General features: G+C 42.5%; 1 protein-coding gene across 7 annotated transcripts in view; it reads right to left on the bottom strand.

The window, feature by feature from the left end:
- CORIN (corin, serine peptidase) overlaps nt 1-16,259 on the bottom strand; it is a 255,232-nt gene that overhangs the window by 54,964 nt on the left and 184,009 nt on the right. For 3 of the 7 annotated variants that reach the window (XM_053217396.1, XM_053217397.1, XM_053217394.1), the window contains exons 11-14: nt 15,676-15,907; nt 9,903-10,048; nt 9,027-9,134; nt 8,492-8,563 (exon numbers count right to left, since the gene is read on the bottom strand). In XM_053217396.1, coding sequence (XP_053073371.1) covers nt 8,492-8,563; nt 9,027-9,134; nt 9,903-10,048; nt 15,676-15,907 — 558 coding nt within the window. The remainder of the gene's footprint in view (nt 1-8,491; nt 8,564-9,026; nt 9,135-9,902; nt 10,049-15,675; nt 15,908-16,259) is intronic. The other 4 variants (XM_027056350.2, XM_053217395.1, XM_027056346.2 and 1 more) reach the window with 2 other exon arrangements.

Genomic DNA, 16,259 nt, shown 5'->3' with positions numbered 1-16,259 from the left:
TCAGTCAACAAATACAAAGGCCATCTGTGTGTTTAGTAAGAGGCGCCTCCTATGCCAAATAGCAACAAAATTAATTTATTTTTATTTTTTTAATTTTTAATGTTTATTTATTTATTCATTTATTTTAAATATATGAAATTTATTGTCAAATTGCTTTCCATACAACACCCAGTGCTCATCTCAAAAGATGCCCTCTTCAATACCCATCACCCACCCTCCCCTCCCTCCCACCCCCCATCAACCCTCAGTTTGTTCTCAGTTTTTAAGACTCTTATGCTTTGGCTCTCTCCCACTCTAATCTCTCTCTTTTTTTTTTTTTCCTTCCCCTCCCCCAGGGGTTGCTGTTAAGTTTCTCAGGATCCACATAAGAGTGAAACTATATAGTATCTGTCTTTCTCTGTATGGCTTATTTCACTTAGCATCACACTCTCCATTTCCGTCCACGTTGCTACAAAGGGCCATATTTCATTCTTTCTCATTGCCACATAGTACTCCATTGTGTATGTAAACCACAATTTCTTTATCCATTCATCAGTCCAACAAAATTCATTTAAAAGCCAGGTACAAAAGCTGTTACTTCAGTAACATAGTCTAAGAGATCTAAGGATGTCAACTTCATCAATTAATAGGAGAAATGAACGTAATTTGCACAAGATCAGGACCATAAGCTTGAACTGTAATTTGCCTATTTAATAGCAAGAACTTGCAATGAACTTAAAAAATGCCACTTGCATCAAAGGCAGTGCGTTTCAAACATCTGCTGAAACATGCCAAGAGTCTAATGCATTCTTGTCACTCCAGTGGGATCCATGGTCCTTACTAGGCTGCTAGGTGCACGAAGGAGGAGTCCACATGCTGTTCATCTTTGGCTTCCCGCCCCCCGCCACATGTCACAATAGCCCTTGGCAGGCCTTCAACACATGTGCATTTTAAATGATGGGGGGTGGGAGGGAGGAGAGGGTGGGTGATGGGCACTGAGGAGGGCACCTGTTGGGATGAGCACTGGGTGTTGTATGGAAACCAATTTGACCATAAATTTCATATTAAAATAAACAAACAAACAAACAAACAAACAAATGTAGGGAACAGAAAGTCTCTTCACTTCCCAGGAAAAGATCATTTAGTTTAAGGTGACTGAAATGCAAAGCAGTGATCAAATAAGGACTTTCTTAAAAGAGGCTATTTCCTGTTTGACCTACTACAAATAATTCAGAGAAATTTTGTGGGTGATTGACTCAGCTTTCTTGGAATCCGTTATAAGAAAAAAAAAATCTGCTCTTATCAAAATTTTCATTGAAAACAGTTACCAAAATAAGTCACTAGAAGAGAAATTTTTATTATGAGCTACAATTAGATTTAAAGTGTTTCACCATTCAAAACTCTAGGAAATGAACAGTGAGGGTGTTTCACTAGCGGTACATCTGGAACAGTCTTAGGCCCAGAGATGTCTATTCTAGGAACTCATGGGTATATTATGGAGTTTCAGCTAGCAGAGGATACAGACATCATCTGGAGTGTTCTGACAATAACAGTCTCATCAGTCTCATTACAAACGTCACCCCTTGCCAGCAGAGGATGAGAGAAAACAGGATGAGCCTTTCTGATTATTCACAAGGTACCCTTCCTAAAAGTCCGGAGAATGTGGACTTTTGGAATGGGCCATGAACGACCGCAGAAGTAGATTTTCTGGGACATCCATAAGGCCTGAATTCTTAACAGTAATAATAACAATAATGATAGAATTCATTACCCACTACATATACACATTATAAATATTCGTTTTTTAAAAAATATTCAGCGCTCAAATTTCTTTCTTTCTTTCTTTCCTATTTTTTTTTTTTAGAGAGAGAGAGAGCTCAAGAAGGGCAGAGAAAGAGAGAGAAAGAGAGAGCAAATCTCAAGCAGGCTCCATGCTCAGCAGGGAGCCCGACACGGGGCTCAATCCCATGACTCTGGGATCATGACCTGAGCTGAAATCAAGAGTCGGATGCTGAACCAATCGAGCGACCCAGGCTCCCCAGTTTTATTTCTTATAATAACACCACAGTATCAGTATGTCAGGTGATGATCATTGTTTTATAAGTGAGAAAAATGACATTTAGAGAAAATAAATCAACTGTTCCAAATCACAGCCTTACAGAGAAAGATCCAGTTGGGATCTAGGTGCAAGTCTTTAGCTGCAGTCCTCTGTAAAATGAGAATGTATCATACACATAAGGGGTAGAAAGCAATTTGAGTCCTACCTCTAATTTCACTAGCTGTGTGACTTTGGATAGGTTACTTAACCTCTCTGAACCTCAGTTTCAATATCTATAAAATAGTAATAATAATGCCTGCTACATAGGGTTGCTATACAGATTAAATGAGTATGAGCATTATCCTCTGTATCGTCTCTTTTCTCATAGAAGTTTGTGTGGCCTAATACCTCTTTTGTGGAGTTATGATGAGCATAAATGAAGTAGGATGAACAGGTCAAGACATTAGTCACATGGAAGATAGTATTATTATTTTGCAAAGAAACCACTCTTTTTAAAGTGATGTTTTTGGTGTAATTATGTTTTAAATATATGCTTTAAAATGAAGAGTGTGCCTCCACTAAAAATTAAAGACATTATGGGGGTGCCTGGGTGGCTCAGTCGGTTAAGCATCGGACTTCAGCTCAGCTCATGATCTCATGGTTCGTGGGTTCGAGTCCAGTGCTGGGCTCTGTCCTGATAGCTCAGAGCCTGGAGCCTGCTTCGGATTCTGTGTCCCGTCTCTCTCTGCCCCTCCCCTGCTCATGCTCTGTCTCTCTTTCTCTCTCAAAAACAAATGAGCATTTAAAAAATTTTTAAAAAATAAAGACAGATATGGATGGAGTGGGATGTTTAATGGAGTTTCAGGTCATGAAACCAAATAATTGTTTATGTCAGAATGATCACCACCACCACAGAGATCATGACAACACCCACTCCTGGAGGCCATGGTGTGTGGCTAAAGTAACCAAGCCATCCCAGCTTACCCAAGACCTCCTGTTCTGAGCACTAACTGTCCCTCAGTCCAAAAAACTCCCACGGTCCCAGGCAAACCAGATGCATCTTTGCCCTACGTGTGCTAAGTTTGCGCTGTGTCGTTCCCTTACTCTAGCTTTCGTCTTCACAAAGACTCTGTGAAGCAGCAGGCTTCCCTGCCAGAGGCAGGTCCCACCTGAACTGGGGCACCGTTGGTTTTTTTTTCTCTCTACCGAAAACGTTGTCATCATCGATAAAGGCAGCAAACCACTTTAAAGTGGATGCTTCTTGTATTGGAAGGATCTCCCAAGCAATGATAATGTGAGTAGGTGGGCTCATTAGGTCTGCTAAGTTGAGCTGTAAGAACTAAAATGTAATATCAGGGAGGGGCGCCCGGGTGGCTCAGCTGCTTAAGCATCCCACTTGGGCTCAGGTCATAATCTCACAGTTCATGGGTTCGGGCCCCACATCGGGCTCTGGGCTGACAGCTCAGAGCCCGGAGCTTGCATCAGATTCTGTGCGAATCTCCCTCCCCGTTCCAACTCCCTCTCTATCGAAAAAATAAATAAACATTAATTTTTTTTTTTAAAGAAGAGGCAAAGGTGAATCTGGGTCCCGGAGCTGCTGGGGCTGGGACAGTCTGGATGTAGCCATGTTGGGCTGGCACCAGAAAGCTGCAGCAGTGAGGCTCAAGGTCCCTGCAGAGCATGCAACCCTGGGAGATGCAACCGTGGGAGATGGAACCCTGGGAGATGCAACCCTGGGAGATGCAACCCTGGGAGATGCAACCCTGGGAGATGGAACCCTGGGAGATGCAACCCTGGGAGATGGAACCCTGGGAGATGGAACCCTGGGAGATGGAACTCCAATCTCAAGGACCAGCGGCAGCACCTGTAGAACAGCAACACCAGCACAAACCATAGGGCTCATGGTTCCTCAGCAGCTCCTCCCAACTCCTCCCCCATTTAGGGGTGACATCCCCATGTCACCTTCTTCAACATATGCTGGCTTAGGACCCTCTGAGGAGGCAGGATGGGGGAATGGAAAGGCTTTAAATTGCAGGCTGGGGGCCCCCTTCCATGACTCATCCTGGAGGGAGATGGGGACATCTGCCTCCAGGTAAGTCTACCTCCAGGATGAGACAGCTCCCTGCTGCTGGTGTTTACGATGCGAACCAGCGGCTCTGCCCAGCTCGCGCTTCGGACATGACATGCCAGCCTCATCTCCTCTGCCATAAACAAGACCTTGGTCCGTCTGAAACAAGACCAAGCAAGACAGCACTCCTCCCCTCCAGGGAAATCCCCAGGGTGACCTTTGAGTTGCCCCCTGGATATGCTAGCACCATGGCAGATGGGTGCTTGGTTATTGCCTTCTGAGGAATGAATAAAGGCCCAGAATAAACATTCCAAGCTCTGGAGGATAAAGTGGGCGTTGTCTACATTTTGCAGGTGAGGAAGCCGAGGCCCAGAGAAATTAAGTGACTGCCCAAAAGTCACACAGTCTCTAGGTGCTGAGCTGGGATTTAAATTTCACTCTTATGTGGAGCCTGAGAAATTTAACAGAAGACCATGGGGGAGGGGAAGAAAAGAAAAAAGAGGTTAGAGAGGGAGGGAACCAAAGCATAAGAGACTCTTAAAAACTGAGAATAAACTGAGGGTTGATGGGGGGTGGGAGGGAGGGGAGGGTGGGTGATGCGTATTGAGGAGGGCACCTGTTGGGATGAGCACTGGGTGTTGTATGGGAACAACATAAATTTCATATTAATAAAAAAAATCCAAGTCTAGGTCTACACAGAGCACCCCCTGACATTTCAGGCTATCTGTCCAAGATGCCAAATGAAATAGCTAAACAGTGAACGAAGTAGTAAAATATCAAAAGAGAAAGCCATTTGTGAGTATCCAACATGATATGGACATAGTGACTCGAACTCTGTTTCGGCCAGTTACAGAGCACAGTCGGGGTCATCCACAAGCAAAGAGAAAGAGAGGCCTGGAGACTACTATTTGCTAAAAATGCCACGTAAGCCATTCTCTTTGAGAAGTCATAGAAATACTATTAAAGAATCCAAATGGATAGGAAAATAGGTCTTTTGGAAAACTTTAAAAATCAAGCTGTACACCCCACAAATATCAGAGTCAGAGGCTTTGATTGCAGCACAAAGGGGTTTTGATCCCAAGAAAAGATTATATTTGAAGATTTTATTTTATTTGAGCCCAGTGATTTTTTTTTTTAAGATTTCTTTAAAGGTTTATTCATTTTTCAGAGCCAGAACATGAGGTGGGGAGGGGCAGAGAGAGAGGGAGACACAGAATCTGAAGCAGGCTCCAGGCTCTGAGCTGTCAACACGGCCCGACACAGGGCTTGAACCCACAGACCGTGAGATCATGAACTGAGCTAAAGTCACATGCCTAACCGACTGAGCCACCCAGGCGCCCCATTGAGCCCAGTGATTTTCAATCACTTGAAGATAAACAGGAAGGCACTTAATGACACCTGAGTATTTGTATCGTTGTCAATCTTTCTGCATATGGTGTATATCCTTATACACAGAACAGCGATCAATTAGTAATCGTGATGCTGTATTTATGTCATAAAGGGTTTTATGTCTACAGTATATATAATGAAACTGTTTTAGCCGTATTCCCATTTAACTGCCCCATTGAGAAGACATGCTGCTCACGTCACAGACCAGGTACCACCTGGCTCCTGCTGGTTGGTAGCCCAGCCAAAGCATGGACATAGGCTTAGCAAACTCTAACCTCAGTCTCACGAACTCAAATCTATGCATGAAGGCAAAACCCAGAAATGCAATCCATTGTTATTTCCCTCAGCTCTCTTTTATGCCATTCCTGTTCATTTCTTTGCCCAGATCGTCACCTTTTTCTTCATGGCTTAGATATCAGTGCTTGGAAAAGGTTATGCTGAAAATCAACTTATTTCAAGTTGCTAGTTTAACAGACAGTTCCGTCCACATGGCGGACAGTGTTTTCACAGTGTTTCACAGTGTTTTCAACGGTTGTTTACATTAGCAATTACACAACCAAAACAAACTTTAACGGGGCGTCTGGGTGGCTCAGTCGTGAGCGTGAGACTTGGGCTCAGGCCATGATCTCCTGGTCTGTGAGCTCGAGCCCCGCATCGGGCTCTGGTCTGACAGCTCAGAGACTGGAGCCTGCTTCGTATTCTGTGTCTCCCTGTCTCTCTGCCCCTCCCCCACTCATGCTCTGTCTCTCTCTGTCAAAAAATAAACAAACATTAAAAAAAATTTTTTTGAAAAAAAAAACTATAACAAAAATTTACCACCAGAGCAGATGACACTTCAGAGCAACACTGGTCGTTGCTAAATTCTAACGCATGTACAGATACCCCCCCTCCCCCCTTTTTCGAAAGTTCACATCACACCACTTCGCTTTTAGGAAAAGATCTACATTAGCAACTGTTTTTACTGACCCCGAGCAATCTGAAGAGGATTGTGCCTTTCACGAGAAACAGCGGAAAGGAAAACAGGAAAATAACTTCAGCGAGTGAAAAAGGAAAAGAGCTTCAGCATTGGTTTTGCCGCCAGGCTTTACGCAGGCAGCGTGCAGGCCCAGCAGCGAGTAGCGCCCCCCAGCTCCTTCCCCGGGAACTACACTCAGCCTCTCAGCGTCAAGCCACGGAAGCTTTGATGTTTCTCTCTCTGCTTTGTCCTGATTTATTTTGTATACGCACTAGCAAGATGTGTGGTGGGTATTAGAAAGCCTAAGGGAGGATATTTTTAGGCTCTGGGAATACTCAAAATTTTTTTCTACATAAATTAATGGCAATTGCTTTTTCACTTCACACAATTTTGGCTTAGGAAAGTTTTTATAGGAATGCTGTACTTCCGGATCGCAGGGGAAGTCTGTATTTTAAAAGCATAGTTACAAATGGTGTGCTTCAGCTACCATGTTTTCCTCCTACAGATTTGCCAAAGAAACACAAAATAAATTTCCAACGCGTCAATTATTTTGTAAATAAATAAATCCTGTTTTGAGAGGAAAACCCTACAGGGTTTTTAGAAGTTCTGGAGGATCCGCCGTGTGTGCCAGTGAATGGTTAATTGTCACATTATTCAGTAAAGCCCAAGCCATTAAGTGCGTTAAGCTTCACAATGGGCAGAATAAATCAAAACCGTCTGAAGCTTGAGGTGAAACCCGGCTTCACTGGGGCTGGTGTTTGCATTGCTGGATGGTGACATGCATGGCCATGGAACCAGAGGGCCAGACTGAGAAGATGAGAAATGGAAACTGGGTGGTAGTCCTTCATCGGGCCCTCCTCCACAGGACTTCTTTATTTCATTTTAAGTGTCTTATTCTCTCAGAGTAACGGACATGCCCATTCAAGTGTGTACATACATCCCAAAGGGAAATAAATATATGGAAAATTTCTATCATTGGTCACTTTGAAAAACTTAATAAGAGCTTTCTCATAACTGACTACTGTTGGAGCAATTAATGTAAATCCGAATGTATTAATTTCTCTCCCATTTTTAACTTTCCTTACCTAGAGCTCTCAGTAGTGCCATCAATATATTGAGTGCTGATAGAGATTCGACAACAGATGCTATCATTCTGGTGTGAATTGACTGCCTTTAATTGAGTGAATAAAGTTTTGATAAAAACGCCTTGCTAAACTAGAAACCTGGCATTTTAGGGTCATTTAAACCCTACAGAGCTTTGAATTTCTTTTTGCAAAACATATTCTAGGACTCAGACCATTTAAAACTAAGTTTTTACATTTCTCAAATATTTAGCCCCCTACTGATAGATTTAGTCCCCTACTTAGATTTAGGTCGAGCCACCCCAGTAGAGTGCCATGTAACCTCTTTAAGTCATCAAAGCTAATCTAGTTTAAATTGCATCTCATAATACCATAACACACTGAAGTCATAGTTTAGCAAACAAATCCAATAGATTCTCGACAAATGACTTATATAAGGGATATTCAATGAGTTTGGATTTATTTCTCCACATAAAGACCACAAACAAGCAAACAACAGTAGCTTCTCCAAACACTGTATGTTCTTCTCTAAGAGAATTACCCCTGGTCATTGGATCATCATCCTGACAGCCCTAATTATCTAGAAGATGCACTTGTCCATATTTATAACAACTGATAGGATTTCAGTTTATTGCTTGTGACATTTGTCTAGACCAGAAGGACAACATCTACTACAGAAAATTCATTTTGGGAAGCCAGGCAATAGTTCGTATTTCAAAGGCCAAAAGAATAAAATGAATTCAAAAGATGTATTGCCTCGTGTGGTTTAGTGACAGAAAGTGTCAATTCATTCTTAAGCAGAACAAGGTAAATAATCATAGCCAAACTATTCTTTGGATAGCCTTTCAATCATTTTGCTTTATTCTAGAATATTGCTTAGTAAAGAGTATTGCCCGCTTTCTATTGCCTGACACATTCTGAGGTTACAAGTACAGAGGTTTGCAGGGAAATAAAATGGGAATTAGCTTCACTCAAATTACCATTGGCATTTCTGGCCTTTCCACTGGTGATTTTGGAACTCCACGAAGAAACGTCAGAAAGAGTTTTATCCTTTGCCGACAGAGACAAAATCAGAGAGGGCATGGAAACGAATTCCAATTAAATTTGAACGTTGGAGCCTGAACTCTGTCTGTGTACCTTAGATGTCTATTTAGCAACATGGAAATCGTATGCAAAGACACTGTTATTCTGACTTTTAAACAGAGGCCAACTGCTTTAACGTTTCTAATCATAAAAATAATCCCTTGCATTTGTGAAGTGCTTCTCCTTTTACTAGGGACATATATCAGCAAGGTCATAAACGGAAGTATAATTTAGGGAAAATCAATAGAGTTAACAGGAAAAATACCTACTGAGTCATACCTTGCCATTTGGTAATATTAAAAGTAAATGCATTAGCATTCGATCCTCATCCCTGCCCATGACTATCAGAACAGCTCACATTTTTAAATACAGGCCTTTATCCTAGCCAGGCATTAACGTATATTCCAGAAAAGTGTCATCTCACACGCATACCGCAGTTTTCTTCATCACTGTCATCGTCACAGTCAGCCTGGCCATCACACCTTCTAGAAGCCAGAACACACCGTCCAGAGCCACACTTGAAGTGACTAGGTGAGCATTCTGTTAAAAACAATAAGCCACTTTATTGTCGCTGGACAGAAAACCTGGAAGCATCAACTGATCTATCCATTTACGGGTGGGCTATTGCCAAGGAGCTATTCCTGAAGAGAAGATGGTCTTCCACAAAGCTGAGCCAACCAAAGTTAGCTTGGCTTTCTCTGCTTGCTGATGGGGATCTTTTTCCTTCACCCTTGGCATCGTCTCTCCCATCAGTTGTTTAGCGTCTTTATGCTTTCCAGCAATTAACTACCTTCCCGAATGGACAACCATGTCCATTCCACGGATTGTCAGAGCCTGAAATAGCCCATGGAGCCAATGCTTCTAATGACACCTTGATGTGTCCAATTGTTTCCAGTTCTAATCCTTCCACCAGGTGGGCAGGTCCCGGATTCCCTTTCTCTACCTGATGATCCTATGTTGCCAAGGTCTCTAAAAACTTTAAAGTAACCAAGGCTCGATGTTCACCATTACCTACAGGAACCCTAGTATAAAAGCCGCCTATAATGGGCTCTGTGAGTTGAGTATGGTTAAGATAAATACCTGGAATATTACATACATCTCTGCAATTTATTTTTAAAATGAAGACAACGTTTAACAGATCAGCACCACATTCTTCAACGAATCAAGTTCATAGACTCACTCACCCATGCCGCCTGATCGACAACTAAATAGAACACAGCAAGAACAATAACAACCGGGAAACTCAAGAAGGGAGCTGATCTATTCGTCCATGTTAGATACCCGGCGGTAATTGATTTAAAAATTAACCTTCCACATCTTCATCAGGCATTAGGCAAGTTTGGTTGTCTGAATTTTCCTCTGGAAATTGACTGCAATCTGTGTCTTCAGGCCACTGCAGGCCCACGATCCCAAGAACAGACTCACAGTGTTCTTTGGAGTGCTCACACAGTGCTCTGAAAGAGAAAGAAAGAGTAAACATCAGTAACAGAAATAGCTACGTCTGAAATGGTATGTCAGGAATATACGTAAGGTTCTAATACGAGTGTGGGTCTATGTGTGTATCTGGTGTGTGTATATACCAGTATAGATGCACAGATATGTAACAGATATTTGGGAAAACAAAAAGAGTAATACCTCCACAAGGGAAATGCATGCCAGCAACACAATTTCACCAAAAGAAACTTCGTTGCAGAAATAGAAATAAAAGTTTGCTGTGTGTGTTTTTATTGAAATGTATTTCACATATAACATGATGTATATTTAAGGTGTAAAACATGTTGATTTGATAACATTTATATACTACAATGTGATGATAGAACCTCTATCACATCACATAATTACCATTTCTCTTTAGTGGTTGAAAAATTAAGATCCAGATTCTTAGGAAGCTTGATGATTATAATACTGTTGTCTATATTCGCTATATTGTGCATAAGATCTCCAGGATCTATATATCAACTAGTCGCAAGTTTATGCGCTTGAACAGCATCCAGAACACAGATACCTTTCTGTTCTCTCTTCTGTCTTCCAAGAAGACACATTCTCCAATGCTTTTATTCCAAGTCAGGAAGTTCCCAGCATTGGTTTGGAGAGTCGGCCACCAAGGGTCATGGCATCTATACCATACCCTCAACCGCAGAGTTCTCTCCCTCTGGCGAACAGCCATGGGAGCCATTCCATGTGCCAGCTTGGCTTACCCAAGGCACTGTCATCATCACTTCAACTTGGATCAGTGGTGTTGACAAGTTTGGTACCTCCCCCCAAACCCATCTACACTGAGCTCAAGTTGGCTAAAATAAAATTTGTTCGTTTCTTTTTGAAAGAAAACATACACTAAGCATTGTGCTAGGAGCTTCCATTTGTGTTATCACATTTGTACAAAGCATATATATATGTATATGTATATATATATATTTTTTTCTTCTTTTGAGAGGGGGGGAGAGAGAGAGAGAGAGAGAGAGAGAACGTGCGTGCCAGTGGGGGAGGGGCAGAGGGAGAGGAAGAGAATCCTAAGCAGCCTCCACGCCCTGTGCCGAACCCTTCTCAGGACTCAGTCTCACAACCATGATCGTGACCTGAGCCAAAATCAAGAGTCCGATGCCCAACCTACTGAGCCACCCAGGCGCCCCTGTACAAAGTGAGGTATCAGCCTGTCTCACAGGAGATTTCTTTACTTCCAGTGGGGGAAGAATGGTCTTGCCTCACCACATTACCAAGAAATGAGTTACATAATTAAAAAAGAAAAAGAAACATAACCAAATAAGTTTCAGGCAAATTTTTTATTTCCTTTCAAATGTATTATTTATTTTCAGAAGTTTTCAACTTTAAACTATTAATTTCAACAAAGGTCTTGGTCTCTCCCTCAATAAAATGGGGCAGGCCTTCTAGAAGGGTCAGCTTCAGTTTGGCCAGAAACTGGTAGGGAAAGGTTGACAATAGAATGGGGGAAAATTTCAGAGAAAACTCTGTCTACATTTACTCTTGCACAAGGCAGAGCATAATTTAATGCTGGTTTAGCCTCAGAATTTGGGCAACAACAGAGCCATGGCACTTCCACATTAGTTTTGCAAAAATGGGAAATTCAATAGTGTTCAATAACCCTCTGTTAGACTGAAGAGTGTTATTGTAGATTTATAAAAAATGTATATGACTTAATTGCTGTGATTTTAAATTAGCCATAGGATACCTAATTACATGGAACATTGTCTAGTGCCTGACTCTACCACTTCCTATTTTTTCCATAAAATGGAAATAACACAAGAATACATCAAAATAAAACAATAGTAGTGCAATAAGACAATACAATCAAAATAAGACAATGCAGCCACAGGCAGCAGCCTTGATGGTAGGGGCCTCTCTCAGAAAGACATTTTGAGAAGGAGACAGCAGCAGTACCCTAACATATTTAACACGTTGTAAGGGCTCGAAAATGTTAAGTTTTTCAGGCTCAAAAGATCTTTTTAAGAATTAAAATGTTAATTTTTAATATTTAGTATTTTTAATATTTATTCATTTTTGAGAGAGAGAGGGAGACAGAGGGTGCGTGGAGGTGGGGCAGAGAGAGAGAGAGACACGGAATCTGAAGCAGGCTCCAGGCTCTGAGCTGTCAGCACAGAGCCTGATGGGGTGGGCGTGGGGCTCAAATCTATAAATCCTAAGATCATGACCTGAGCAGAAGTCCCGACACTTCACCGATGAGCCACCCAGGTCCCCTTTAAAGACTTTTTTTTAAATGTTTACTTTGGAAAGAGAGAGAGAGAAGGAGTGCATGCATGCGTAGAAGGGAAGGGGTAGAGAGAGAGGGGGACAGAGGATTTCAAACAGGCTCTGCACTGACAGCAAAGAGCCTGATGAGGGACTGGAACCCACGAATGGTGAGATCATGATCTGAGCCGAGGTCAGATGCTTAACTGACTGAGCCACCCAGGCGCCCCTTAAAATTTTATTTTTAAGTTATGAGTCAGGGGGCGCCTGGGTGGCTCAGTCAGTTAAGCGTCTGACCTTGGCTCAGGTCACGATCTCATAGTTCATGGGTTCGAGCCCCGCATCAGGCTGACTGCTGTCAGTCAGTCAGTGCAGAGCCTGGAGCCTACTTCCCACTCTATGTCTCCCTCTCTCTGCCCCTCCCTTACTCGCTCTCTCTCTCTCTCTCTCTCTCAGAAATAAACGTTAAAAAAATTTTTCATGAAATTTTAAGATCAATAAACAAGATTGGCAAAAGCAACACTGCTTCATGAACATATCAGTATATTATTCTTCAACGAATATAAAAAAATCTTACGAACAAATAGCCAAAATGCAAAAGTCATTTTGAAAGCCACTGAAAATGACAGATGTACTTGTAGATACGAGAAACAGAACGAAAGTGTCTGAAGAAAGTTCACTAAAATGTTGATTGAATAACATTTCAGTCTCATCTTGGGCGTTTTAATATGAAACATAAGCCCTGAAATTATAAATCATATGTGCATGTTAATTTGTTCCAGAGAATACTGCATTAGGGACATTTTTTATACATATGAAAAGAAAATCAAGGCAAACATTTTTAACGTATCATCAGAGGTGATTATTCACTATCCTTGACCTTGCTTAGCAAAAGTGGAATAAAATTGAGAAATACATTTTTCACATAAAATGGGTAGATGTTTTATTAGCGATACTTTAAAAGGCATTTTCCAGAAGTTTCCAGAATTATGTCTGCACAAGGCAACATTAACTTTTACTCTGGTTATCTAGTTCCCCAACTCATTTTGAAATTTTATTGCTTCCTGTCCTCTATAGATGCCCCCCTCCTTGTCATCCGCTTGATACTGGGTATTTAACTTATCGTTTTCCCATTTGTCCACTATATTGATATCACTGCTTTTTCTTAAAGCTCTAAGTGACTTCTGATCCCAGCATAGAGCTTCCGTAGTTACCGCTCACATTTGGACAAGCACATCTGTATATTCACCCCTGATGGAAAACAGTGCGAGGAGTGCAGTGGCCCACCTGTGTGACCACCTCTTGGAAGGGCGCCATCTCTGACTACGTCACAACCTACGGCACAGCACAGGAACTGCCTGCCACCAGACAGTAGTGTTCCTCTCCTGCCATCTGAGCTGGTGTTCATCAGATATGCCAGTCAGAAGGCGCCACCCTGATGCACGTTCATTTACTCTCCCAACGACCCTACCCAACAACCTACTCTCTTGATTTCACAGACAGGAGTAGAAGAGCCAACGCTGAGAGAGACGGGGGAATCTGTCCCCGGCCACGGGGCAGCGAAGGAGAGCCAGGACGTAGCCCAGAGAGTGGACTCCGGAGTAGTGCTCTTACCCCGAAGTGGGGTATCACTCAGTCTCAATTCACGCCACAAGCTTGAAATTCTGCCCCTTATTTCATCCCAGCAAGCAGGAAAACGTCAGCAACGTGTGTCCCTTGTCCAACCTTCAGGCCACTCCTTATGTAATATCCCTAACTTTTTTTTTTTAATTTTTATTTATTTTTGAGAGAGTGCAAGCAGGGGAGGGGCAGAGAGAGGAACGGAGGATCCGAAGCAGGCTCTGCGCTGATAGCAGTGAGCCGGACGTGAGGCTTGAACTCACAAATCGAGAGATCATCGTGTTCCACTGACTGTGCCATCCGGGTGCCCCTATGTCTCTAACTTTTGAGTGCTATCAGGAGGCCGCATTTTGCTTATTTACTTTTAATATAACTTATTGTCAAGTTAGCTAACATACAGTGCACACACTGTGCTCTTGGTTTCGGGGGTAGATTCCCGTGATTCATCGCTTATATACAACACCCAGTGCTCATCCCAACAAGTACCCTCCTCAATGCCCATCACCCATTCTCCCCACTCCCTTAGCACCTCCCCCCAATCAACCCTCAGTTTGTTCTTGGTATTTAAGAGTCTCTAATGGTCTGCCTCCCTCACACTCTGTTTGTAACTATTTTTCCCCCTTTCCCTCCCCCATGGTCTTCTTTTCAGTTTCTCAAGTTCCACATATGAGTGAAAACTTTTGATATCTGTCTTTCTCCAACTGACTTATTTCACTTACATAATACTCTCCAGTTCCACCCACATTGTTGCAAATGGCCAGATTTCATTCTTTCTCATTGCCAAATAGTATTCCATTGTATACATAAACCACATCTACTTTATCCATTCATCAGTTGATGAACACTTGGGCTCTTTCCATGATTTGGCTATTGTTGCAAACGCTGCTGTAAACATTGGGGTACATGTGAGGAGGCAGCATTTTATTTTATTTTATTTTCTTAAATGTTTATTTATTTTTGAGAGAGACACAGAGCATGAGCAGGGGAGGGGCAGAGAGAGAGGGAGATACAGAATCCGAAGCAGGCTCCAGGCTCCAAGCTGCCAGCACAGAGCCCGACGCGGGCCTCAAACCCACTGACCGCGAGATCTTGACCTGAGCCAAAGTTGGACGCTTAACCGACTGAGCCACCCAGGCACCCTAGGAGGCAGCATTTTATTTTATTTTATTTTATTTTTAATTTTTTTAAACGTTTATTTATTTTTGAGACAGAGAGAGAGAGAGCATGAACAGGGGAGGGGCAGAGAGAGAGGGAGACACAGAATCCGAAACAGGCTCCAGGCTCTGAGTGGTCAGCACAGAGCCCGATGCGGGGCTGGAACTCACAGACCGTGAGATCATGACCTGAGCCGAAGTCGGACGCTTAACCGACCGAGCCACCCAGGCGCCCCGGAGGCAGCATTTTAAATACATCCACGTTGCCAGAGAAAAAGGCAGATACACTCCATCTTCCGTTAACTCACATTTTAGAACACTTCTTGATCCACCAAAATGAAACGTGGATGATCTTATTGGATTAAAGTCTGTGAACTACTATCAAAGGTAGTTCATGCCTCCGCTGTGTGGTACTTCAGCAGTTACTTCTTACTCAAATATTCATTTTAGAATTCCTACTTCTTTACCATTTAAATGTATAATTTGTTAAACACAGAGCTCCTTAGCAACATGGACTTTGTCTAAACTCAAACTTAGTCTCTGCTCCCTTGGTTCTCCCTGAGGGGAAGTGAGGGTGCTTGGGGGAGACCCCACTGTGTTACCTGCAAGGTGGAATACGCTGGCTTGTGTTCACATCACACTTTGGTACCAAGATGGTGCAAGCAAAGAACATGAGGTATTTGTAACAGTTGGTTTGAACAAGTGCAGGGAAAAGAGAGGACTCCCAGCTGATGGAGGCTTCTTTTTGAGTCCTGTGGCCAAGGTAATTTGGATAATTTGTATGGTTGTAGGGCAAATTCATGCAGAGTTCCAACGTAATTGGTTCACATTGACCTAACAAGAAAACAAAACACACATTTAGGTATGTATCTATATATCTATGTCTACATCTATACCTATAGTAAATTTCATATGTAAAACAATTTCTTAAAAACTTACAAAATTGAAATATATCTTACCTTCTTTTTTTTAAATATTTTTTTAACGTTTATTTATTTTTGAGACAGAGAGAGACAGAGCATGAACGGGGGAGGGTCAGAGAGAGGGAGACACAGAATCCGAAACAGGCTCCAGGCTCTGAGCTGTCAGCACAGAGCCCGACGCGGGGCTCGAACTCACGGACCGCAAGATCATGACCTGAGCCGAAGTCGTCGACTGAGCCACCGTGGCGCCCCAAGGTGACGTT

This window comes from Acinonyx jubatus, chromosome B1 (genome assembly GCF_027475565.1).
Source record: "Acinonyx jubatus isolate Ajub_Pintada_27869175 chromosome B1, VMU_Ajub_asm_v1.0, whole genome shotgun sequence".
Lineage (NCBI taxonomy): Eukaryota > Metazoa > Chordata > Mammalia > Carnivora > Felidae > Acinonyx > Acinonyx jubatus.
Note: the sequence above shows the minus strand (reverse complement) of the source record. Positions and strands in the feature narration are given on the sequence as shown.